Source organism: Brienomyrus brachyistius, chromosome 2 (genome assembly GCF_023856365.1).
Source record: "Brienomyrus brachyistius isolate T26 chromosome 2, BBRACH_0.4, whole genome shotgun sequence".
Lineage (NCBI taxonomy): Eukaryota > Metazoa > Chordata > Actinopteri > Osteoglossiformes > Mormyridae > Brienomyrus > Brienomyrus brachyistius.
The window spans coordinates 47,464,823-47,492,806 of NC_064534.1; the positions used below are offsets into that span (position 1 = coordinate 47,464,823).

At 44.4% G+C, this 27,984-nt stretch overlaps 1 protein-coding gene across 1 annotated transcript; it reads right to left on the reverse strand.

Moving 5' to 3' along the window:
* Window positions 1-930: 930 nt before the first annotated feature.
* Window positions 931-27,928, reverse strand: LOC125721580 (phosphatidylinositol transfer protein beta isoform-like). The gene is made up of 12 exons (XM_048997540.1): window positions 27,834-27,928; window positions 27,390-27,420; window positions 21,916-22,061; window positions 17,989-18,080; window positions 17,658-17,665; window positions 16,938-17,012; window positions 16,309-16,392; window positions 9,363-9,440; window positions 5,721-5,831; window positions 5,117-5,239; window positions 4,284-4,358; window positions 931-3,325 (listed from the first exon to the last, which is right to left on the reverse strand). The coding sequence occupies exons 1-11, from the start codon at window positions 27,905-27,907 to the stop codon at window positions 4,311-4,313; spliced, it is 870 nt and encodes a 289-aa protein (XP_048853497.1). The 5' UTR covers window positions 27,908-27,928; the 3' UTR covers window positions 931-3,325; window positions 4,284-4,310.
* Between the last annotated feature and the right edge of the window lie 56 nt (window positions 27,929-27,984).

Genomic DNA, 27,984 nt, shown 5'->3' on the forward strand with positions numbered 1-27,984 from the left:
ACGAAGGTCGCGTCTGCTCTCATTTTAGCAACAGTGTTCCAAGTGTGCTCGCCAACGCCTGGCCTGGCGGAGACAGAACAGTTTCCTTACGATACGGCACGATAATCCTTCCTCACAGGATATCTCCCCCGCCAGGCTGCCCCCTCCGCTTCCTGCTCCTCCTCTCTGGATTCCGCTGCCATTGCACCCATGTCACGAAACTCTTGGGTGTTTTCTTCCATTTGAACACAATGGCCATATAGCTTGCAGGCAGGGTAAGGACTGAGCATGGCAGCACCGAGACACCCACTTCACTAGGACCCCAGAGTAGCCCAACCCAATGCCTGTCCCAGAGGAACCACCTTCGTCAGCAGTACACCTGAAATGTGAGAACCAGAACATCTATAGCTGGCCAGAAGGGGGCAGAACAGCAAGGCAGAAATTTTGTAAGTCCAGTCTAATCCTCTAAGCATTAAAGCAGCCCTCAGCATCTCACAACCCCTGCAATTCAAGCAGAACTTCAAGTAAAAGTAAAAGTCTGTACAACAACTGGCCAAGACAGCTGATGTGATTTTGCTTCAATGTCTTTATGGCACCTGGCAAACATCATGCAAACTTTACAGTTCTTTACAATTGTATACCTCCACCAGTTTATGAAGTAATGTTCTATAAATGATCAATACGCTACAGGACATCGCAGTCCAGGCTCTGCCATTTGTGCAGCAGGGAAATTAGCAATTAGCACTCTGAGAATAGGAAACGGTATCAATAGAAAATATTACAACACAGAGAGAGATTGAATCCATCTTCAATCACAAATCTCACCATCATTCCAGCCCATCCCTAGTGACCGAGGCTGGACATGCATCCAGAAGGCAGGTGGTGCCAGTTGGACAAACACAAGACAAACAAGACAGTGGCAGAGGAAATGTAACGTCACAAGGAAGGCAGTGACTTTGTGCTGAAATTTATTTGATATTTGCTTTTGACTTCTGTTGTTCAGACCTGCTTTTGCAGCCCACAATCTACAAAAGACGAAAGCATCACACATTCATAACCATTTCCCCAGATTTCAAAGACACACAAGAATAAGGCCTTTAAAAGCATCCTTATTTTAATGAGATTTCATCTCGCAGGTAATCAAATCATGATTACAGTGGCTTCTGTATGGTTGTCTCAGCAGATGCATGTTGTCCTGTCACCTTCCACCTTCCCCCTCCCCGAGGTGAAATGGTTGCAAGGAGCCAATAAATGTTTGAATGCATCAGCATTCCACCCCCCAAGAGATTCTGTAACCAGTTTCTGTGGCTCTTCCTCAGTCGGCCAAAAGTACTACAGTCAGCACAAGAACAAAACAGGGACAAAAAGAACAGAGGAGGGAACAAAAAGGAGCAGAATGATGAACCTTATACTGCTCAGCTGTCCTGAATGGTCAGTATGACAGGTTTGCAGACAAAAAATAACCCAGGTGGAGAATAAAGTGTTATAAGATCACTAAAGGCTTGCAAGATGTCGTTGATAGTTAAAGGGCTCACAGATAAATTAAGACTTAACATTCTTTCTGGTTACCACAAGCAGTGTCCCAAAGCATTTTTAAGCGAAGACGACCCTGTTTAGTTCGAGGCCCCTAAACTGAAAGGTTTGAGTCTGTGTGTTTGCTTACAGTAATAAAAAGCATCACTTCTGGATGAAGCATCTGGATTGCTGCTATTCCATCAAAAGTTGAAGTAGATCAGTGCAAGAAGGCGGCTCGTGGGACACCACTGCATGGACGTTAACCACAGAATCAGAGAGTCAGAGGCCAGACACTTTGCCTGGATGGACTCTGGGGACAGGTGATTGGCTATGCAAGCAATTAAGGGGCAAGTCCCACAAAAAAAGGCTGCTGTGAGCGAATTACAAGCCACTCATGATAAAGCAACATCAAAATGTGACGGCGATTAAGAAAAATTCAGAGACCATACAGGAGTTCCACACAAGAGGTACATCACGTCAGACAGATACATCAGAAGAAAACACATCCAGACCAAAGAGCAGAAATAGAGGAAGACCTGCATTCCACAACAATTCAAGAAATATGAATTCCATCCCTTGTTGGCCAGACGACAGAAGAGAGGCACTGCATTTAGAACACCTTGTGGAGGAGGAAGTGGCTTTATCAAGGGGAGTGGCTTGTGGCTGGGGAGTGCCTTATACGAAGGGAATACCTGGGGTTAAGGACCACGGTGAAGGACAGTCAAGAGTTCAGGAACTTGGCCCCAGTCTGATAGAGCTGCCTCAGAACGGCCCATTTCCACCAACCCAACTCCCAAGCTTTGGTTCCTGGGACTTGGTGTGACATCAAGAATAACCAAACGGTCCTATGAGCCGAGATGTGGCCACTGCGCATTTAAAATTTCAGCACAACTGACCAAAGAGGCACCTAGGTCTGAGTCTGGCACAGTGGTGGATCATCTCCACAACCCTACTGAAGGAACACTGGACAACCTTCGTCGTGAAGGGAGCCAAGGAGAAAGTCAGAGTGAGAAACATCTTTGAAACGAAGCCCTTCATGACCAGCAGAGCCATAAAGTCATAAAACTCCCCTCTTCGCCAGGAGGGACACCACTGAATTTAGGCCAGTGAAACGTGTGTGAGTCTGACAGAAAGGGCAGGTGAGGGAGTGTCTTTGTGCGTGCGTGTGTGGGTGTACACCAGAGGTATTCTTAGCAAAGCATGGAGTGCGTGGAGCTACATGAAATTACCCATCAGGCCAAGGTTTGCTGGCATTACAAACACAGTTAGGGTGAGGGAGCCAAACCAGGATATCAAACCAACAATGCAGAACACATATGAGCATCCCCAGCAGGTCCGGATGAGCAAGATAGTGCCACCTGATGGGGAACGGACCAAGAACCCGGGAGGACAGACCCCCATCAACCAAGAGAACCTACCAAGTCAGCAAAAGAAAAAAATGGCAAAGACATACAGACAGCTTGGCCTAGTCTCTGCCATTTTGAGACCATAGTTTATGGTGAGTTTTTTTTTTTGAGCGGGGGCAGACATTCTTAGACAAAAAAAAAACATCCCGGTTGTTTTCAGAGTTCTCTTTCAATGTACATCATTGCTGGCCAAAAATGTTTCATTGCTTTTAAAAATTTTCTGTAAATAGGACGTGCTTGGATTGAGGTGAGAAGCAGTACTACTGATCAACTGTAACAGCCCCCCAGGATCAGTGACGGGCAGTGGGGGGAGGGAGGCACAGCGGGCCCGTTTGTCATGGTGGTGGTGGTCTTCGTGGCAGCCAAGCCGTGTCTCAGTCATCGTTGGCCGCGCTGGTCCCTCGCACTTGGCCTTGTTTCCGGAGCTGAAGGAGGGAAACCAAGGGGGGAGAGGACTAGTCAGGCAACAGCAGGAGGAAGAGGCGCCCGTTTTGGGAAATGAGACGTTTGGAAAAACAACAATGATTCTGCTCTCAGTCCAAATAAAAAACCCTATAAATGATGAAAATGACCAGCTTTAGGAAGAAAAGCTGCATTTTCAAACATGACACGCTTAATTCCACAGTTTAAATTTAATGTTGGCCTAATTCACTCATTGTTCTGGAACTGAAAACAGTCATTTCGACATAATAAAATATACGTATTAAAAAATAATAAAGGTGCTACATTAATGTAATTAGCCAGCTTCCCCAGGTGGCCACCTTGCCCATTCATCTCTCTGACTGGTATCGCTGTGCAGTGAAATGGGACAGTGAACCTTTGCTCAGTACATCAGCTCTGGCAGCAGGCTGACAGTGTGACACTCCCCATCCCACATCCCCGGGACCTAGGACCTAATCCACACAAACCCCCCAAGCAGACAGACAGGACACTGATGATGGCTAGGAGGGAGGCAAACATTTAAGTTACTCCCCACCAATCGAGGACACGACCAGTGTACTCCATGACACCCTGTGCCAACACCATAAGCGCTCTTAATTCCCAGCACCCCCAGTGTGCGATTAAACATGCAGTCAAAACACTGTATGGCTGTATAATGCTGAGCTCATCTGCATTCCAGCACATGCATTTGTTGTTTTAATGTAACGTTTTACATAGGGGGTGAAATATAAATAGCAGGAATAAAATGTAGGAAGTTAAGAAGCAGTGCTACCAAGTCAGATTTTAACAGATTAAGTAAAAACTGTAGTAAGTGACCAACAATGAGGCACTGGGATGGGGACCGGGACCGGGAGCAGGTAGAAGGACAGTGAGAAGACGAGCGGCCGGCTGAGGTGCAGTGGAAGGAAGACGACAGGCGTCTGGGGCCAGAGCGTCACTTACGCAGACCTGCGCAGGGCCAGGGGCAGGCTACTCCTCGCTGGCCTTTGTGCCCCTCACTGAGCCGCTCTTACGCATCTAGATGCAAAGCGAGAAGGTTCAGCGGCTCAGACACAGCTGGGGACTGTGGGGCAGGCACGCAGGAAAAACCCGGGAACCCAGCTTAGACAACCTGTAACATCATCACTGCAAAGGCAGTAGAGTGGGGGGCTGGGACCCAGATTTCACCTTGTTTGCCAAGTTCCAGGCAAAATTCCCACAAGAAAAACCTCTGGGTTTGGGACACACTAGATTTTGTGTGTGTGAGTGCACATCTATGTTTTTTATGATTCATAGTTGAGGCTCATCGCAGAAGTATTGCCTTTCAAAGCCAGAGGGGAAAGTGCGGGGTCAGCCGGGGGTCAGCCTGGGTTCAACCCTTTCTGCTGAAATAGAAGACGGGCATGGTGAACTATGGTGGGCGGGTTCTTAAGCGTGCACTCAGAGCAGCTCAGGCAAAGAGCCACAGGTATGAGGGCGTGCCAGTCCCAGTCAGGTGACAGGAACCCATCGCTGTCATCGCTGGGACACCACAGAGGTGCCTAGTTACCTGTGCTGCTTGGCACGGGGACTGAACCTCTACAATTGGCTGAGGGCAACAGTACAGGTGAAACAATCGTATCACTTCACATTCCACTCTGGGAATTCATACCACACATTAGAGAAAACCAACATGTCCTTGAGCTAAAGCCTGTGTAGCAAGATGTTTTACTGGGGTGACTCAGGGTCATCTCAGTGCAGGGACACAAAGTGATGACAACGGACGCCTGTGTGAAGATAATGGGAGCCCCACCCACCTCTTCCAGCTCCCGCTGGGTCTCATCCTCCATCCTCCTGATGTCCTCCATAGTGAGCTCCACCCATCGGTCGATCCAGCAGAAAAGCTGCCGATGAAAGTTGGTGAAGATCCTCTTCTCCTGCTGCAGAGACAAAGGGCAGCAAGAGGGTTCATTAAAGAAAAAGGATTTTATAGGGACATGAATTTTTAGTGGAAAATGACTCACTAAGTCACTCACACACTGGTAATATATTCCTATGTGAGCACTCTCCATTTATTTCTAAGGGCATAGCTGTAATCCCAACTGACAACCCTGACCTAGCCTTAACATTAACTAGACATAACTAAACAAAGGACTTTCGACTATTTTTGATTGCATTCTTTTTTGTAAAATTGAGGTTTTTATTGTGGGTAACTGAAAAATGACCCCACACACTAAAATAACTGGTTCTACCACATACACTATACAACACAAAATCCCCACTAAGTAGTAAACACAAAACCACACACAGGTACAAAAGTAAATGAGGTGCTAATTGCTACGACACAGGGCAGCAGCAGCCTGGGGAGCCCGTGTGTTGACTTTGGGATACTCTGGGCAGCCGCACTGTCTACTCACTCACCCTGTGAATGAAGTTCTCCACTTTGTTTTGCAAACCCCACCACTTGAACTTGACGGTGACCAGCTTGTAGGCACACATACGAGGGCAGTCAGTGTTGCTGAGCAGCTCTTTCTGCCAGGGACAGTGGAGAAGGGAGCTTGGTAAAGGCAAACATGAGGACATACACAGACAGATGTGGGGACGGATACAGATACGCAGGGACAAACAGACGTAGGGGCAGACACAGGGACAGATACGGGAACAGACAAGCGGGGATAGACACAGAGGTACAGACAAATGGGCACAGGCACACAGATGTGGGGACAGACCTGCAGGGACAGACACACCGACATGGGCACAAACAGATGTGGGCACAAACAGATGTGTCAGACATGATGACATGGGGAAAACTCAGGGACGAGGGGAGAGATGGGAGATAGACCCACAGATATGGGGACAGACAACAAGGACAGAACAAGATAGGCAGGCAGGCAGGCAGACAGACCGACCCGACTCAGGGGTGTTACACATTCACAAATTACAGCCATTAACTAGGGAAAACAGGTAACTGATCAGAGCCCCTCTGCTGGCCCCTCCACCCTCCCTGTGTTTTAAGGCACGCCTATTGGGAGGGAAAAATGTATTATTTTTTTCTCATGCACAAAGGGGGGCCAGAAATCCGAGACACACAAGAGGCGGCCCCGAGGGCAGCAGAAGAGAGACAGGGGTAAGGGGTCATTACCAAAATACCTGTCATCTGATTGGCTGCTCGAGCTGCACCGCCCATTAGATTCATGATGTCACCACAGAACAATTTCATATCGACTGAGTTTCAGCAGCAGACCTGCCACCATATTTTAAAGCATCCAGACACAAGGTCTTTGAAGACAAGTCCTGTTCCTTTGATTGAACGGCACATTGTAATTACTCACTGGGCTGTTACAGGAGAAACAGGAAAATACCAAATATCTAAATTCAACGTCTAACTAGGTACTGTCTCCCAGATTCAATATGCACTTTCACACTACTGAAACTTTCTTCTGGAACCAGAACCTTTTCCAGAACCAAGAACATTTGTCACAGTCACACCCCAGGAACTCGGTCCGACTGTACTTCCTTGGAGGCCATTCCTGAGCCCTTTTTTAGTACCTACTCCAGACTCTGTACGTTTCATCCCAACACAAACTACTGGGGAGGTGCTTACAGCAATACCTTGCTTGCAAGTTATGCAGAAGTGCAGAAAGAGATGTAGCAGAGCAGAAATTGAGCAGATGGAATTATTTTTGTAACCCAAATACATTTAATGTATCAATACAGTTTTTGCTTGAATCTCCATATTTCTGCATCAGAAAATTTGATTGCTAACCAATATACTTTTGCCCAGTGGGGCCATCAGTGAAACTTGCCAATGCTTATTAGCAAGATAACAATGCATGTTGTTTTAGCCTGTGGAAATAGATCAGTTTGCTGGCCAGATTTAATAAGAATCATGTAAGCAAAATATAAATACAAGGCTGTGTCCCGTTTTGATCGCGATTGATCTCTCCAATATCCAACAAATAATTAACAAAATGACTTATTCTTCCTCCACTGTTTTGAAGTGGCAGCGGAATTTTGTCTGAAATTATGCATGAAGTCTAACCTAAGACCTTTTTGTGTCCCCCATGGTAATTTAGCATAAAGGTCCCAGTTCCTGTTGGGTGGTGTGACACATGAAAGTGGCCATGAGCTACAGAAGCTCCAGGTCGAGACAGCCCTGGAATGGACTTATACACTGGGACCAGGTTCCTGAAGTCCAGTGTGTCCATCTAATGGCAACTTCCACAACACAAGCCCCAGATACATCTCAATCCCATTTGATAAAAGTCCCTGGAGTTGAGTGAAACATCACCAGTGGCACGAAAATGGCAACAGACAAACCTCACAGAGTTCATCAGTTCAAAAAAAAAAGACTGATAGTGACCAAAACACATGCATCTTACAATATATGAGCTCCCAAAGTATTACAATACATGCGGTCTGGAATAAATTCTTGACCTACAATGATCTTGATTCATCACTCAAGGTTACTAATTTAACACGTTAAATATGAAACCACAAGAGTTAGTATTGTGCAGTCAAAAAGTAACCAAAGCAAAGACAATCATAAAACCACAACCCCAGAAGTCAGCTTTTTGAAAGAAAATCATGAAATCAATAAAATTAAACAGACTGTTTAAACCCAAAGCACCTTCTGATCTGAGCTGCAAGTTTCTCATCTGAGTGGGGGGGGGGGGGGGGGGGGGGCGAGTTGGAGTTGACTCCAATCCGGCTGAAGCGTAGGGCTGGCCGATATGACCTCAAATCAACAACACGATCAACTGAACACATTACCTCGATTACGATTAATGAATGATTATTTTGTTTGTTTTTCGCCCTCATAGTTCACTTACAAGGTTTGTACTTGTAATATGCTCAACTATTAAAGCTGGGATAATTTTTATAATGAAATTGCATGTTTAGTCTTTCTGATTTTAAAATAATTGAAGGAAACACACAGATGAACTATTTATGGTTAAGTGAATATTTCGAACAAGCACATATGAAAATGAATAATGTGAAACTGATTATGAAATAATAATAATTAAAAAGGTTACGTTGTAATTTTAATGCAAAACACAAGTTCCTTAAAAAAGTAGGATAGCTTGCATTTCTTGCAAACAAAATAAATTTGAAATATTGCTTTGCTATGCGAAAAGTAGAAAATAACGAATCTCTCGTAACAAATGCAGGTAAATCCTTTTCATATTGTGTAGCATAGTGTGTTATTGACAGCTGCATTGCACAGGCACTTGTTGCTGGGTGCTTAACAGTATCTTTTTGAGCCATGCACTGCTCATGTCTGGTAACATGACTGTGGTCTAAATGTTAAAACAGACTGGTGGTATTACCTTTGATCGCTAAAATTGTTTTTGCCAGAGTGTTTACATTTGACCTCTTTTTGTTTGGTGTCGTCTTCACTAAAGCCAAAATGTGTCCAAACTACGCACATGGCATTTTTCTTAGGCACAAGCTGCTGGAGTTGCTCATTCGGCTGTGTTTAAGTTCTCCTCTATGTTGCTTCCATGTCACAGACTGGATGGGGCGAAGTCACATGACAAAACAAGCTGTAGTATGTTTTTAAGGGGACAGGACATGAACACATACAGAGAAAAGCATTAACAGATTTTTTTGGAAACATTAACAGAATTAAAAGGGCTTTGAATATCGGTTTTGATTAATTTTCGATTAATTGGCCAGCTCTACTGTGGCGCGAGTTCTTTAACTAAGATGACTGGTTTTTTACTTAAGTCCCATCCAAAATGGCACACATAGCTTACAAAGTATCACTCATGCAGCCATCCTCCATGACCACTTATCCCCTAAAGCAGTGTCTCCCAACCCAGTCCTTAGGATCCCCAAGACAGTCCACGGTTTCGCAAAAATGTGGCCTGTCTGGCAGGGAGCTGGGAGGGACCAAAATAATGGACCGTCTGGGGGTCTCCAAGGCAAGACTGCCCTAAAGGTGGGGAGACTGTAGCCTATCCCAGGAAGCACGGGGCATCTTAGGTGGGAAGCTGGTGTAGCACAGGCCAGGTGGGACAGCTAGAGAAGAGGCCACGGGGAAGATGCAGGCAGCAGTACCTTCCAGTTGGGGCCCAGTGGACCCCGGCCAGTCTTCACAGAGTGAAACAGGGCTGGATCCTCCTCTGCTTTGTAGTCCTGGGAGAGGAGAGAGTGATTTCAAATGTTAAAAGCCATTTAGCTTTATTAGCTAATGCAATTAACATACTAATATGATGACATTTAGGCTGAAGAAATAAACATTAAAGGAAAAAAGCAGCTGCACTATATTATTCACTCTCTGAGAACATGTGGCACCGATACATTTAGATGCCAAATCGATGGCACTGGCATTTCCCCTAAAATCAGGCAACTTAACTTCCCAATGCACATGGGTTTGATTAAAAGAAGCAAAAAAGCAAAATGGGCCCAGACAATCCCCTTCCCATCGGTTAGCAGGTTTTCAGAGGTCAAGTGAAGCAACGTCAGTGTGTAAAAGTACCCCTCCTGACGTGGCCCGTCTTGAGATTCAGCATGTATAAGAACAAGCGTGATACGCTCTCAGTGTACAGCCACTGCTTCCCACAGGGGCAAAGTCGACCCCTCCCCCCCAAAGCATGGGACGACCAGGCCTCATAACATCACAACTCAATGACTTGGTGTTATCCAATATGCATTTTTAAAGGAAGCAATAAAGTCAATCACTCAAGGGTCCAACAGCTAGAATCCCCAGGGATTCCCAGTAGCCATGAGAGCAGGACCAGCCTGGACCCGCTTATCTAGGCACAAAGAGAGGCTCTGAAGACCTGGTCCGTGCAGCAGTCGCTGTTGGACTGGCCATGCGCCTGCACCAGGAATGCCACACATATTTATATTCCTTATATTAGTGTGTATAACTGGCAGTTGGAGGGGGAATGTGTCAATCTGCTCGCCACCACCCTCAGGCGATCAGAGGAAAACTCAGCGCTTCCCGTCCTGCACGAAGCCTGGCCGTCAACCACACTGCCATTAGCCACGGTGCGCAGGAGCTGGGAACAGAACCCCTTAAACATCAGCCTGCGTTTTAGGGTGGCCAGTGGTGGGGGACATGGTAAATGTAATATGTGTAGCACACTGATTACATGAGGGGTGGGTAATAACACAAAGCAGCTTATTATACACGGAGGACCGACGGCACGGGAGCCAGCCAAGGCCTCCGTGACACACAGGAGTCTAACCGTTAAGTGCGCTAGACGGGTCTGTCGGTGACTCCATTAACCAGGCAAGGAAGCCCTTTCGACATCGTTCACCTCACCACCGCAGCACGAGCGGTTCGACAGAAAAGACAGGTACATGCTACACGATATGGAAAACAGGGAAAGACTGATACATTATTGATGTCATTATTAGAAATGCTCAGAAAGATTCCGGTGCCAAACATGCCTGTTTGTTACACTGTAACAGACCCAGCACTTAAGGCTCTGTTTGCTTTATAAAAGGGGGCTCAGTTTAATGATGAAGACACTCGAGCAGTTATTAGCTGTCCCAGCCTTGGCAGTGTATCAGACCAGTGAATTTTGGTACAGTTCAGTGCTACAGTGCCAGCTAACAAGACCTGGGAAAGGGCCGCAAATGAAATCCCAGGAGAAGTGCTGCTGTTGGACCTTAAATACAGGAGGCACCCTTACAGTGCACTCATCTGTGCAATTCTGAAGAGCTGACAGACAGAAAGACACATTTCAGTGGGCCAGGCTGTTAGTGTGGACACATGCTGATGACCGGTGCCTGAAAGGTGGCCACAGTCCCCAGTCCCTCAGTCTCGATTACAGTCCAGGCAGCGGCTGTCTGGTACCTCCACGACTTCAGGCCTAGTACAGCGAGGGGCCTCACCCCCCCACCCCCAATCAGGCTCTGGCTTGGTGGAAACAGTGTGTGACAGGTAACCAGCAAAGTACCCCACCCTCACACACGCATGCAGTTAATGGCCTGAGCCTGGTGTTCAGCACATTATTCATTTTTAATAAGCATGGGGGGGGGGGGCAAAAAGCCAAATAAACACATGGGAGGGGCAGGTAAATAAATAAAAAACAACACAGACAAATGACCTCCTTTAAATGAAGCACAGCCCGTGGGCCCACCCATTTTAAATAAATCATGAGGCGCCTCGGGCGAAAGGCGCTGGTCCTCCGGGCCGCACCTTGGTGGGGAGGGGGGAGGAAGTGGCGCATTAATCAGGCCTTTGGTAGCGGCCTTGGCGGCACGCAGCCTGCTGCGTGCTAATAAGCCTTGCGGATCAAAGACACGGTGAGAGCAAGATCAGCGTCTGGCCGATTTAAGGGCCAGAAGTGAATGCTGCCACTGCACCATAATTCCCCACTCCTCCCACTGGTGGTGCCAGTGAGCTCATCCGCCACACTGCGGGCTCACCCCAGGGGTACAGGCCGAGCAGCCGAGACCAGTGACAAACTCATCCCGCATAATCACCCGGCCCCCACACGCAGTGAGTGCCTCAGCTTCTGCAGGGGGACGTGGCGACATATCTTACAACAAGCACATGGAAACGAAAACAGAGATGGACAGACATGTAGAGGGCTGGAGTAAGATACCAATGGCACTTTCGTTAACATACAGCAACGTTAATAATTCAAACATCACATACGGACCAGGAGCAGGGGTGGGGCAGCCCAGAAATGATCATTTAGAGATTCACCAACACCCATAGTAGACATAGCCGCCCCCCCCCCCCCCCAACTCCCCCGAGCAAGCCCTCCATCCCAGCAGGAAGTGCTGTCTGGCAGGGCAGCACGGACCACATGGGCAGAGCCAATCTGAGCTCGTCAGGGGCCACGTGACAAACACACCCACCTGCATCGGGGAGGGCAAACCATTAAAGACGCTGCTCATTAATTCTGAATCATTTGTCCTCTTTTGCTTTATTTATCCTTCCCGCGGAGACATACCTGGCAGCAGCTTCTGTGTGACCCTGCTGCACATTTGCTGCATATAAATAGAGAGAGATGTAGGCCCACCGTGACCACAGGCAGCCTGGCTGCGAGCGGCCCGCCCGTCCCCATGCACTGCTCCTTCTAGGAAAGCTCATGGCGTCTGTAAAAATGAATGCACATAGACAAGGTGCAACCCAGACCGCTGGCAGGCACGGGCGAGAAGAGGAAACCTCTCCATTGTCCCACACCACAAAGACACAGACAGGACCCGCTGACAAGGGGACCAGCCCTCGTCTCACCTGCCCAGCTAAAAACTGTACGGTAAAGTAGACAGACGGATCAGCATGAAGAGGAGCGGGAAGGACAGTCCACTCAGAGTGAGCTACAGGTCATTTTTTATGAGAACACATCTACAGGCATGGCTAAAAATATTGGCACGCCTGCATTTATGCACCACTTCTCCCAGAAAATTGTTGCAATTACAAATGCTCTGGTATTTTCATGGTTCTCTCTTTTGTTGGCACTGGAAGAAAACAACAAAAGCACAGGAAACAAATCAGACATTCCACACAAAATGTCAAAAAATGACCTGGACAAAATTATTGGCACCCTCAACTTAATACTTGGTAACACACCCTTTGGAAGAAATAGCTGATTTTAACTCACTTTCTGTGATCAATGAGTCTTTTATATCTTTCTACTGGAATTTTGGACCACTCTTCCTTTGGTAGATGCTACAGGACTCTCAGATTTGAAGGGTTCCTTCTCCCAACTGCTGATTTTAGATCTCTTCACAGGTGCTCTATGGGGTTTAGATCTGAACTCATTGCTGGCCACTTCAGAACTCTCCAGGGTCTTAAACCATTTGAGTGCTTTTTGAAATTTGCTTTGGGTCTTTGTCCTGCTGTAAGGCCTATGACCTCCGGCTGAGACCCAGCTTTTTCACACTGGGCCCTACATTGCGCCCCAGAATGCTTTGGTGCTTTTCAAATTTCATAATACCATGCAGACTAACAGTCCAGACTACCAGTGTCTGAAGCAGCAAAGCATCCTCAAAACATCAGTGAACCTCCTCCATGTTTGACTGTAGGGACTGTGTTCTATTCTTTGAAGGCTTCTATTTGTTTTCGGTAAACAGTAGAATGATGTGCGTTACCAAAAAGCTCTATTTGTCCCATCTGTCCAGCGGACATTCTCCCAGAAGGATTGTGGCTTCCACAGGTAAGTTTCAGCAAACTTCAATCTGGCTTTTTATATTTCTGTCTCAGCAGTGGGGTCCTAGTGGGTCTCCTGCCATAGTGTCCCTTTTCATTCAGATGGTGACAGAGAGTATGAGCTGACACTGCTGTACCCTGTGCCTGCAGGTCAGCTTGAATTTGTTTGGAAGTTGATCAAGGTTCTTTATCCACCATTCGAACAATTTTTCGTTGTAATATTTCATCAATCTTTGTCTTTCGTCCACGTCCAGGGAGATTAGCTACAGTGCCATGGACTGTAAATTTCTTTACAATGTTTCACAAAGTGCACACAGGAACATTAAGATCTTTTCTATAATTTTGGTTCTCATCCTCAGACAATTCTTTGCTCTTCTTTCTTTCCTCCATGCTCAGTGTGGTGCACACAGACACTCGAAAACAAGACTGAGTCAACAGTTCTCCATTTTAGCTGGATGCAAGTGGGAATTTCCATATTGACAGCACATGTTAATTGCTACAGGCAAGTTGAATTACAAATTAAAGGAGCTTCACATGCTTGAAATACAATTATTATTTACAATTTACAATTACAAAGTGCTAATAATTTTGTGCAGGCCATTTTTGACGTTGTGCGTGGAATGTCTCAAGCTTTTTTGTGTTCTTACAGTGCCAACAAAAGAAATAGACTTGTGATTACCAAAGCACTTGTAACTGCAACAATTTTCTGGGAGAAGTGCTGCATTTTCTGAGCTATTAGTTAAGTTCTCCCCAAACGAGCATGATTGGCCAAATGGCCTCCTCTCGTTTGTAAATTTCTTATGTTCTTATAAATGCAGGGGGTATTTCTGGCCAAGACTGAATGTCTATGATTATTGGTCAGAATAACCCTGACCCCAAGCATCAAACACACACTCAGTTAGTACTGAGGTCAACCAACATTTACTTTTACTTACATATAGACGGATGTACTATTCCCACCCACACACACAAATGGGCTGATACAACGGAGCCATTTGGGTTAAATCAAGGGTACAACATAAGGGTGCCCCGGGAACCTGAACTCACAGATCTGTTTCCATAACCGTGATGGTAGCTGCAGTTCAGTATCCATTCAAACAGCAATTTCATGTTCAGCTTGTGATTTTCATCTCAGCCACAACACGAGATATTCATGCCTTTAAAGTAACTCTATATATTCGTCTCCCCTTTATGGCGGAGAAGCCTATTTAGAGCTGAAGTGCTGAGCCCCCCGACACCGGCTGTGTCAACAGGCCACCAGGAACAAGTTTCTGCAAGTCTGAGAAAGCGAAGGCCTGGATGGTGCCACCTCGACAGGAACCGATTCGACCCCCCCCCACCGTTCACCCGACTACTATAAATACCACCTGCCTTTCTGAATAGATTTTGCCTGTATGTCCATCTGCTCGAAATATACATCGTCTTCCCAACGGTCTATCATTGGCTCCGGTGTGATGTGACATAGTACCAGTGTTTCCAGATATTGGGTACCTGGATTTTGTGTTGTACATATGATGGATGTACATTATACAATGTATATATTATAATTAAGCAAACATGGTACGTAACAAAGAACAGTCCCTTATAAAAAGTGGATCTGGCAACACGTGTTTTTGCTTGTGAACAAACCAGTTGTCAGTATGACAGTGTCTAAGTTTGTCAGAAATAGGCGACAACCCAAATGAAGGCGAGCAGTAGCTCACGTGCGGATGGAAAACAGGGCAAGACAGCTGGGCCCACAATGATGGAAACCACTGGGAGAACTGAGCCCTTCCAATTCATTAAAAACCTTAATACAGGCAGTCCCCAGGTTATGGGCGAGATCCGCTCCCTAAATCTGTCTAAGTCGAATTTGCAGGCAAGTCGGAAAAATAACACAGTACATAATATTATTAGTAATACTGCAATAATAAAAGAAACTACAAACAGTCCTGTACCATCCTGTACCCTGAGCCAAAGAACCGCTGAAACATCGCAATGATTTTGTAAGCATCACAAAATAGTGCGTGCGTTTGTTATAACGAACTATTGTCCATCCATCCATCCATCCATCCATTTTCCAAACTGCTTATCCTACTGGGTTGCGGGGGGGTCCGGAGCCTATCCCGGAAGCAATGGGCACGAGGCAGGGAACAACCAAGGATGGGGGCCCAGCCCATCACAGGGCACATTCACACACCATTCACGTACACATGCATTCTTACGGGCAATTTAGCAAGTCCAATTAGCTTCAGCATGTTTTTGGACTGTGGGGGGAAACTGGAGAAACCGGAGGAAACCCCACGACGCCATGGGGAGAACATGCAAACTCCGCACACATGTGACTCAGGTGGAGACTCGAACCTGGGTCCCAGAGGTGTGAGGCAACAGTGCTAACCACTGCACCACCATGCCGCCCCACGAATTGTACGATTTGTCCGCAAGTCAGACGTTCTTAAGTACAGGCAGTCCCTGGGTTTTGACTGGATAAAAGCTGAATCACATTTCAGTCTCATGCCGATGAAGGTGTCGATCACAACGTGCCCATCATTTGACTCCACCCCCCCCATCAACAATGTCCAGTCTGGTCCAATCATATTAATGCCATTAAAAATCACAGTTTCACTAATTTACTAAAAACAAGTTTGTTAACCACAACCAAGTACAACATCTAAAAGATACCTCACAAACTTAACTGGTATGTGATTCCACTGACTGGCCTACAAGTAATTTCAAGAATTCATATAATTTCTGCAAATTTATATCAAAATTACAAGCAAAACAGAAAAATCACCACACACACTGGAAACTGAAATTACAGTTACTTATGCAAGTGACTGGCCACACGATGGCGCCAAAACCTCAACCAGTAAGAAAAGTGATAGGCTACAGAGGGGAATAATTACTCACACCAGCAGCCACTTGATTTCCATCTGCGATATCAATAGGCACCACGTCCACCGTCTTCCACGTGGATGGGTCCAGCATATGCACCTATGAATCAAAAGCAGAGCGACTGATGAGAACGAGGGAAAAAGGACATGAATTTGACACTAAAGAACACTAAATATATACAGCACTTATATGCTATAAACCTTATTAAACATTTCCTCAGGCATATATCAAGTTCTTGATTTTTCACGTTTAATAATTATTGGTCCTTATATGTTCTTTTAAGTTTTATAAAACTCCTCCCATCCGTTTTAAAATAATCTGGTTGAGGATAATACACAACACTCATATTATACTAACAGATACTAACGTGCAAAAAGAAATCAGCTTTCATAATACAGCTATAAGCTAAATCACTATTCATTACATTATATAAAAGTAACAATTACAAGTCAGATTAGCTTCTTTATAAAAGGATTTCCGGTACTTTGATTCCAGTTACGCAAACAGAAAAGGCAAAGGAAATGAAAGCAGAAATGAAAACAAGGGAGCAAAAAATAACAGTAAATACATAGTAATTAAATGAAAGGAGGAAGACCAAGACTAAGGAGTGAAATAAGGGGACAATGCCGGGTTGAGATACGCACATTATCTAGTGTCCCCAAATCCGGTTTATGCCATGTTTCAATTTTGATGAAGAAGTCGTCTTTCATATATTCATTCTGAAGGGAAGGAGAGGTGAAACCCCACAAAAACGGGAACAGGACATTCAGGGCATTAAGCACAGAAGCCATCGCTTATATATGTAACCTGCCTGCTATTACATACATTTTTTTCTACTTAACACAATGACCACACTGTTACCCACAATGATTTCATAGAGAGGCCTGACACTTAAATCACCACAGGCCTTTAGTTTAATTTAAAAACTAAAGTCTGCCAATTTTTTTTTATTGTCAGCATTAGAGGAACAAGGCACAGACCCAATGCATAATTTTACATTGTGCATATAATCATTTATTTGAGTGTCATATACAAGTTATTACAAGCATAAAGCTTAAGTCATGATAACTGTAACTACAAATTTAAAATAAATTATAAATGGTTTCATCTCTGAGACGGTTTTACAATTAAATTTCCTGACCACAGCATTAGACTTTGCACTCATTTTTCACTGTGCTGGGAACCTGGGCCCACTGCCTCAGAAGTCCAGCTTGGGGCATCTGGAGACAGACTCAGCTCACAGATTGTGTGTGTGTGTGTGTGTGTGTGTATGCGTGCATGTTATCCTCATGCACTCAAAAAAGGGAAGGGATACCAAAACCACGCAAAATAGCAGAGTTGACAAAGACCCCCCGACTACTTACCGTAACAACTGTAGTGAAGGCGGCAGGGGCGCGGGGGGGGGGAGAGAGAAAGTAAAACAGAGAATCAGATGCCAGAGTCAGAGTCCTCACAGAAAACGCCAGAAAAAAGACGTTCCTGGTGGAGCAGTAGATGCAGAGGAACATTCCCATTTAGTCCATAAGATTCCCAGCCTATAAATGGTTAAAAAGGTTATATTATCCTAAAAACAAAAAGAAAACATAACTACCCCAGGTTTAAGGAATACGGCAGTGACTCGACCACGGCATACTGTACATGCCCCCGGACTGCAAAGTGGGGTAGGGTGGGGTGGGGAGGGGAGGGGGAGCTCACTGGTTCGGCAGTAGGGGTAGGCATTCCAGGCCTTCTCGTGGAACACCAGGGCCCCCTCTGGAGCAATCATCTTCACAAAGGTGGGCACTTTACTGTGGGCCAGACAGCAGAGACAAGAAGCCATGAGAGAGCATGCAAAGCCAGCAAGCGCCACCCCTACCCACCCCCCACCCACCCAGGGCCGCCTTGTGCTCTCACAGGCGCTGGAGAACCGAGCCGCATCAGGACTGAGGTTTCCACACTCAATCTGCCACCTCTCCTGAACACCCAGCCTAATTAATCACTTCCCCAATTTGAAAAAATTACCTGGATTAACGTTACCTGCGGATTAAAGTTCTGAAAGTCACACATGCGTGGTGAGGCACAACTTCCACACACACAGCTATGCTCTGACATGAATGTCCTTTTCTGTTTTGTATTCTTTCATTTTCTAGGTAATTTCCAAATCCCAGTCTGACTGCCAGTTAGCCTCCAGCAAAACGAATAGCAGCAGGTTTTAATGAAGCCTTTAGCTGCCTGAGCTGCCTCCTAATCACCTGAGCAGGATAAATAAGCAGAGAATCTAAAGCAGCCACATTTACCGCTGCTCCAGGTCTATGTGTGTGGCTTTTGTTCTTCACCCCTAATTAGGACACTTAACAAGTACCAACACTTGTGAGCTGATGTGGTCAAAGCACCACATTTAAATCACATGCAACACTTAAATTTCTCATTCGTGGGATAACAAAGGTTTATTCTATTCTAAATCGCACAATTCGATAATATAAAGTAAACCCATAGATCGTGACCAGCCTAACCTGCAACAGAACAGCACCAATGATTGATGAATGACAGCTGAGCACAAGCCAGCAGCTGACACAATCCAATCGGTTACTGTACAACACAGGAAGAAGGATGAACCCAGTGGCCCGAATCTCTCATAAAGACAGACAAAAAAGAACTCACAAAGTTCAGGGCGCCGGGGCTATTCCACTTTTCAGCAACTGACGATAAATTTTTAAGTAACTTAAGTTTTTAAAATAAATTAGCTTGGACAGTAATTTCATGCTATGATAAGTAATTTCCATACTTTTTTAAAACAAAAATTAACAAAATGTGTTTATGCAGAAAAAATCCCCTTATGTAAGGCCACAGCACCATCTCCTGGCCACGTGTGAACGCAGATCACAAATGCAGATAAACATCTTCCGTGTAAAAGGTACCTCACAGCAGACAGGAAGAGGATGACGCAAGGGAAGGCGTGGGCAGACAGCAGGATTTTACTTTCCAAGCAGTCTACTATAGCAGTACTCGGCTCAAACTTCAGGAAGGTCTCGCATGTTCACCAGAATCAGGATGTAAAAGAAGAAGTGCCGCTTAATGGCTACACACACCACTCAAACCAAAGACAAGCTACTGCTCCCAACTTTGCTTTTGTTTAGTGATGGAAAAAACTGCTAACGACCATAAGAACTGCTAAGGACCAAGTTAGTCACAAGGCTTGACATTCAGCGGCTACCACAGGGGTGCGAGGCCCAGGCTTCAGGCCAGAGAGTGTCAGACACAGTCACAACATGCACAACATGCCTGCCTACAGAAACCATCTGATTGTGGACCAACCCCAGGAACAAAGCACTCTCAAAAACCAAACACACTCTTTAAAACCCTTTTACAACTTCTCCAGAGAACGAAATCCACACTTCAAACAGACCCAGCCATGTAACAGTCACAAAGCATGCAAGAGTACAGATGACAAAATAGGTTATTTAATTGTTATATTTTTAATCAACCAATAACTGGGCTAAATTTTTTAAAGCAATGAATGAGCATTTTAAATAATGAAAACTGTTTCTGCTGTAGTTTGAGACCCCTGTGACTGTATAGGACTAGCGGGTATAGAGGATGGATGGATGCTTAAGGCATTACAGGGGAAAATGCAGACAGTTAAAAACTGTCAATCATAACAATTATTCCTGACAACAAATTAAGATTGGAAAATTATAAAAAAGTATGAAAAAAGGGAACAATTCCTTCGGTCCACATCACAACTGACGAAAATGAAGAAACTCAGCTGGACTACCAAACAGGCATTACAGTAATGCACAAGGATCAGCTGGCTGGAATAGCAGTGTAGGATGCTGGCTCGTACACTGGCTTTGGGAGGTTGCAGTGCATGCAGGTCCAGTCCATTGAACAGTTAAATCGCTACCCCAGCTCAGAGAGCACCAGCAGCCCACAGCCATTTCCTGTATTACCTTTGTCTTTCACCTATGCCATCAACCAGGCCTTCCAAAACATATGAATATAGACAGCTTCTACTTCCTTTCAACAACCATCAACAACAAAAGAACCAGCAGTCAAAACACATTGCAGAATGGAACTTGGCAGTGCTGCAATGATAAACTTGAAGGGAGTTCATTACTGCTTTTGACATACTGCTAAGAACAAAGAATGGTTTAGAATACACTATTTTCTGGGAGCCTTTTTGAATGGGAAAGCTGGACAACGAAGGGAGCAGGCCAGAAAGAGTGCTAATGCCTTTGAACATCGGCACTGGTGAAGACCTAAGAGAAGAAGGCATAAGGAAAACAAACATGTCAACTGTTGATGGAATTGACCTTCATTTGAAGCACAAATGACCAGGCTGAAGAGTCTTATTATGGGCATTTTGAGAAGATCTATTACATTCGAAAAGGTCATAATGCTTGGAAATGTTTAAGGTACTAGAGAAAGACTGACCAGCAACAAGATGAAGTATCTAAAGAATGAACATGCAATGAGAAGCCTGAACAAATGAACACTGTGATATTGATTTAATGCCACCTAGGCTGTGTTCAAAATGTCCACTTCCTCACTAACTCACTCTATAGTGTTCACTACAAAGAACACTTACTAGGGGATAAGGGCAGACAGCAGTTGATGCATTTCGGACACTGGGCAGATGTTGCGCTGCTACACAATTATGCGATGGATAGTTGTTTCTCTGTCACAAATAAATGGCAGAACATGGACATGGACATTTTTTGATCAGTACACACTGTAATTGACACTCCGATTTTATAGAGCATTATATAGCAAATGAAATTTACAGTTGAGAATTCGAAGAGCACAAAAAATGGCCGTTTCATTATGTGCTGGGCTATACAGTGGTCGAGTGGACATTTCTAACACAGCCCTAATAACAACAGTCCCTGATTAGATAAAGTGCAGATTAGCCAATCAGTACCAGATGGAGGATCAGTAGAGATACAGTGACTGAGGTTGGAACCACCAGTCTAATGAACCAAATCATCCTTCTCTCTAACTACTAAGTACATCAGCAGACTGAAGGAACTGTACACCGCCAGTTTTCACAACCAGTATTCTACACAAAAAAGCTTGTTTCATTCAATAATCTCCTGAGAATCTGCATTACAGTGCAGGTGGCCACACAATTCAAACGACATCCGGACAAAATAAAATCGGACAGGTTAACGGGAAAAATCTGTCGCATGCGTAAAACAATCCTGCGACGCACATGAGAACACTGTAGGACAGGAGGGTTGGACAGTATTGTGTGTACGACCTATTTAATGAGCCATATATAAGATGTAACTGCTAATAAAGTTGTATTTTGATACTGTTTAAGTTCTGTAGATAAAGGGCACAGAAATTTTGACTTCAGGGGACATTCTAGTTGAAACTTCCGAGTTGCGTGTTCAAATAGAATGCAGCATTAGTCCTGCTGACCAACCTCTTGGCATTTCCTTATGTCAGCCAATCGTAGGTGGAATCAGAACAAACAAAAATCGTTCCCTTTGGGAGCCCTACACAAGCAATGCGCTGAAACGGTGATCCACCACGGTCATCACTGCTCATGCGACACCGTATTGCTAAATTCAGTCTGCGGCCGCCTTGAGCATGAAAGGTAGTGTACCAAAGCAGGCAGGGGAACACAGGCGACCGCACCTCTTCAGGTGGTAGATCTTGTGTGTGTACTGGCCCTTCTCGCCCTCCTTCTCGTACGGCTCGTTCTTCAGCACCTCGATACCCTCGCCGCCACCCGTCTCGTTCTTGCTGGCCTCTGCCACGGAGAAGAGCTGTCCCACTTGGTACTGGAAGGAAACACAAATCTGATGGCTTACATTCTTTCCTCAGGTAATTACTGGTTCTTTCTGGTGTAGTAAAGAACACTGCATTTCTGTAAGTTGTCAGAAAAACCACTAAAAAGTATGTTAGTTACAAGATGAAGAGGCGTAATTTGGGAAGGAGATCAAATGTGATCTACAGAATCTTCAGTGGGCTTAGCCTTATAAGAGCTCATTGGTGGATCTCAATGTGAACCTCCTGGGGAAGGTGGGACAGATGACGGGTTAAACCCCACACACATTGCTGTCACAGTGCTGGTCACTCATGGTCCCTGTGTGACATCTTGAGTAGGGGTGCGAGTACAGCTTTCAGGTGAAGTGGTACAGGTCTGTAATCAGGTCTGACCTGATGAGTAAACCAAACGCTGTGCACATGAGCCACAGTGGCTGTGTGCACAGAGAGGCCTCATTGTCTCCACCACAACCATCGGTTCCAGCAGGGACAAGCTGGCTCTCAGATTTGCGATGGACAAGAACAAAAACCAAGGGCCACCAGTACAGCAGGCTGATCTATCAGTATGTGACAAAGGAGAATTTAAGGGGTACCTGCTGACTGCTGACCACCCCCCACCCACCATTCGCTCACATATGTTCTGCAGAACTCCAACATGGACTGCAGAAAATGGACTGGAACTTCTGAGTCAATTACACACACATGGGGGCTCTATTGCGGGACATCTCAGTCCAACCTACAGATACTTCCAGCACACCTGAACCAAAAAACAATTAAGCAAGCAAGAACACAGAATACCTGGCACAGGTATTTTAAGAGCTGGAAGGAAGTGAAAATGTGTTTTTTCTTGGGGTATCTGACACCTTGAGAAACACTGCTCCAAGAGTAACCAAGAGCATCGCAACGAGAATGCAGCTGCAGCAAGCAGACTGAGCCAGCTTCAGTGGTCCACAGGACTGCCAGCATTCCCCTGCTGCCCAAGGCACTCAGTGCCTACAAAGATCGGACTCAAAATTAAGAACATTTCACTCTCAATTAGTTTTTGTGAAATGACAAGCTTCTGTCTTGGGTGTATAGCTGGAGCAAAGTTAATTTGATTTGGATCTGGACTGTCATTCGGCTAAATTGTTAGGCTAAATTGCAAAGTGATGGACCGGTAAACTGACAATGGTTTTCCCTTCCTTCTGCTCCTGGAACCCCATGCAATATAAGCGATAAAGATGTTTGGAAGTCATCTAGGTTCAGCCATTCTGCATTACTGCATGCAGGTCTGCCCCTCATACAGACTCCCTAACACAGCACAGCACAGCTCCCTGCTCAAAGGGGGGGGTGGGGGGGGGGGGGGGTGCATATCGTGCCCTGTGCTCCATGTTTGCTGCATCCCACAGCTTTCCTCAAGCATTCTTTCACTATTCTACATACACAAATTAAAATATGACCACATCTGGATTCAGAAGCTATTTTTATCCACTGTAACCCTATCTGCCATAGTCAGAATCCGATTATACTAGAGAACATTCTGACACTTTGATGAAATAACTCATTACTTCCCTGTAAAGGAGGAATGATTTCATTACAAAAGTTAGCATCAGTAAAACCATTCAACCAATACTCTGAACTGCCTTCAGCAAAAAAAAAAAAAAGTCTAAAGGTATAAACATGAAAATGCCTGATGGTGATTTCAGAAAGTACAGCTGAAAAAAGGATACTTTTCAAGGCAAAACAATAGCACATTGAAAATGAGCTTCTCTTATTGTGCTAAATATAACCATTGACAACATTTGTTTTCCCGCTTATTAGCTAACACGAGTTAGGGAAAACTCTGTTAGAACACGAGCCCAGGGAAAACTCTGTTAGAAATGACACAAGAACCAATATTTCAGTACCAAGTCGATGCCAAAAGTCTGACAGCATGATGGCAGCCCTTTGTCTACAATACCGTAGGTACTAGGAATGCAGTACGTTTAGATCTGAGGAGAGCAGTATATATACCTACAAGTGCTCTAGTCTCCCTTTCAGGTGCTCCAAGTTCTTCTTTTTGAAAAGAGAAAACAAAGCACATACCCAAAATAAAATGCTTATTAATCTTGAATCACTTGCACTACATTCATAACCATGGCCCGGTCTAAATCCTGATACTCTTAAAACATTAACAAAACCACAAAATTGATTTATAAGTTGTTACTTATATGAATAAAAAAAATACATTTTCAGTAAAGTTTTTGCATTGCCATAAATGATTTTGTGGTTTGTTATTAAAAACATCTTGTTTGGCTTGGCAACTCTCCTGACACGGTTATCAAAATAACTCACCTACACTTGTTTTCAAGCTCAATGTGATTGCTGATGCGATCACTTTGTCAGTATTCTTATTGGAATCAATATGCTTGCCTTATTTATTTATTACTTATCTTGATGAATACGACAAAGGCTGTTCCACAAAACGTCGATCATTTGTATTTTAAGCACAGTATTGTTTGTTTCAAATACTGAAAGGCTACATGCACCTGTTTTTTCAGTAATTTTCAAATGTTTTTAATAAAGGCATGTGTGCTGAAGAACATGGCATTCATTATTTTGGTTTTTACGGAGCGATATGTTCATCCTTACCATCTGATACACCAGGATAGCTCCATTTCGAATGCATCATGTGCCTGAGTCATGGCAGTTCATTTTTGCATATTTCACAGACCTGCACTAGTGTAAGACATATGCCAGACCACTGTTTTAGCTATTTTCCTGCTCTCCCCCTCTGCCATACTCTTCTCAGTTTGATTCCACACGCTGCCAACTACTGGCAATGCTACTCTGTATTAACAGACAGCTAAGATAAGGTAAGACCCAAAATTCTTCCATTTGCGGAACTGTCCAACAGGCTACTCTTTTATTCAAAAACCCATTTTGACAAACACTGCTCACAGAAATGGATGCTTGCTTAATTCAAGTTAAAAAACTGCAACTTTATTAACGTTTATAACAGAAATCATTACAACATTCATTTACAAAAACATATCACATTACAAGTAACCAGAAGTTTTAAGTAAAACATTTAAGCAGTAATAAATTGAAACCGAAATTATAGTTACAAAGCAGCTGTTCCAAGCTAAAAATATTCCTTGACAAGCATCATCAGGAGCTATTTAATTAGTAACACCTTTGCAGTAACATAAAATACCCAACATTTTTGTTTAGTATCCCTTTGGGAGCCAGTGACCACAACTGCAGTTAATAGCAAAATAGCAAGAACGGAACTGAATGAGTCAGTCAATATTGCTCGTGAACGGACTTTTGTTATGAAACCAATAAATTCACAACATTTGTTTTTTTTTTTACTGAATTAAGCAAGCATCCCGAAAACTTTGCACTGTACAGCTTAAGCAATGAATATTCACTGTAGTCATAGTTTCACTTTCATTTCAAGGAAAAAAACATGAGGGAGCCTAACCTGAGCCACTGGGGCCCAGTGCTGCCACAGTCACAGGGCCAGGGCTAAACCCACTTTCACTGAGCTCTTTCTAGAACGTTCTTTGAGGCATCCTTGATCCGACAGCAGCCAGGCCTGCAGGTCCTTCAGCCACAGTTTGTGCCCTTTTATGGAGGCAAAAACACTGGCTGGACAGTGGGAAGGGAGAGGAAGCAGAATAAACACGACTAAGCAGCACCTCACATGGGCCGGGAGCCGCCCTTCATGTCGAAATCTCAGCCAATCGGGGTACTTGCTCAGGTGTAACAAAACCACCATCTAGTGTGAGGTAAAACATCTAGCAGAGTTCTGGCTCCAAAACAAGAGCACAGAGCCCCAGTCTTCGCAAAAGCCAAGTTCGCTGGCCAGTAGTAGGTGATGTAAGGGTTAATAAACCGGCGCGTGGTCAAAGTTGTTCCAGATTCCAGGGCTCCCTCTTCTTTTGTCCCTAATCTCAGTCCTTAACTTGAACCATTTCACAAAAACCAGGGGCAAACAAAATGTAACAACTGACTAAATGCATTCTTTGCAGAGTACTCCCCCCCACTCACATGTGCAACAAAACTCCCCCTTAGCATATCCAGCTAACGATCACACTACTGGCAAAAACCATCATATGAAATGTGCTACACCAACATCTCTGCAGTTTGCAGCATCATCGAGAATTTGCAAGAAATGCAAATATATTTGCCATGTATTTGCATATAAGACACCCCTGCCTCCATTAATAAGGGACCTTTCTAGTGAATACAAGGAGAAAACAGCCTTACAAAAGATAAGTAACAGCCATGCTAAACATATTTCAAACAGCTTAGCTGAAAACTTCATCCAGAGCCGTTTACACATTTAGGGTCATTCCATTTTAATTCAACAAATGGTGTTTTTGATTTCGATAAATTCTGGCATGTGAATTACACATACATTCCAGAAAGCAGAAATCTTGTTTTATTAAAATAAAATCCCTTTGAGATATAGTGCCTTTTCTACACCCCGAGTAGCAAAACACAGAGATTATTCAGAGTGTTTTCACATGAGCTGTAACCTTTTACTATTACAGATATGGCTCAGCTATAGTTATATAGGATATAGGAAATATCAGAAAGCATACAACATTCAAATAAGGCTCAGTTTCTTTTTCCAAGGTCAAAGTTAATCTTGCCTGCAAACCTGCCCAGCAGTATGCCTGGACTTTATCTTACAAGGCAGGAGAAATTTTCTGAAAAGTCCCAAAACACACATTTAAAAAAAAAAATATCTTGCACATGTTTGGGATGCTTATCTCATGAAGAGAACCAACTTAATGTTTTATATACAAGTACATATTTCATTTTAAAAAATGACTTGCCACTCTAAGCCCTTTACTGTTTTTACATAAACAAATATAGTAAAAAATGCAGTTGAGATGAACTATGACCTTGAGAAAAGAAACACTTATGTAAGTTTAGAAAGTATTCTTGGACTTTCCGATGAGCTATAGTTGAGCCATGTATTTGTAATAGTAAAAGCTGTACAGCTCATAAGCTCACTAAAATACATTTTTCTACCCAGGGTATAGAAAAGCAGATATAAAAAAAAAACATTTCTGAGCTCTAGAGGGTATGTGTAATTTGCATGACAAATTTAATCAAAATTAAAAATGGTGAAGCATAAACATTTGAATTAGTTGAATAAAAATGGAATGAGTGTTTATCCATTACCTGACAAAAAGGTACAGCAGCCAATCCCCTGCTAGGATATCAGCCAGGAGCTTTCAGGTTAGGGATCTGTGTCACCACACCCCCACCCCCCCAAAAAAAAACACAGATAAAAAGTACTGACAAAAGATGGAGAGAGGATGCCAATGAACGGGAGCGTCCCCCAATTGGGCTGATGTACTCACCTCTTCTACGGAGCACGGCAAGACCACACGGCTGAAAGAGAGAACAGGAATGGGAGTCAGACAGGGCAAGAACTATCAAATAATGGAGCAGTAGCAAGAACTACTTCTTACAGCAAAACAGACGTCACTCAAACTAGACCAAATATCCCCAATATACTGTGAGGGTGAGGCTGCCGCTCACAGGGCCACCATATGCCTGCAGACCTGCCCTGATGTGACTGACACACACACACACACACACACACACACACACACACACACACACACACACACACACACACACACACACACACACACACACACACACACACATGTGTATTTAACAATACAATTAAAATTTTTGTCAGTCCCATAGGAAACAGCTTAAACCATCAACAGCAGTAAGGCTACGCATACCCGGGACAAGATGCGAGTCAAATGTTACTATGAATGACACATACACACCTCTCAGCATACTCTCTGTGCTCTCGCTGCACCATTCTGTTACATTTCACAGACGAAAGCTCATCTCCCCACATGACCTTTCTCTGCGGTGAGGCCAGGACAACACCAAGAGAACATCAGTCAACAAACGTGACCTAGTCACTGCAGGGAA

Coding starts and splice junctions, on each gene's coding strand:
- LOC125721580 (XM_048997540.1), bottom strand. CDS start 27,907: ATGTGGGGAGATGAGCTTTCGTCTGTGAAATGTAACAGAATGGTGCAG. Junction 22,062..27,389: donor TGCCGTGCTCCGTAGAAGAG/GTGAGTACATCA, acceptor GTTTCCTTCCAG/TACCAAGTGGGACAGCTCTT. Junction 5,832..9,362: donor CACTGGGCCCCAACTGGAAG/GTACTGCTGCCT, acceptor TGTCCCTGGCAG/AAAGAGCTGCTCAGCAACAC.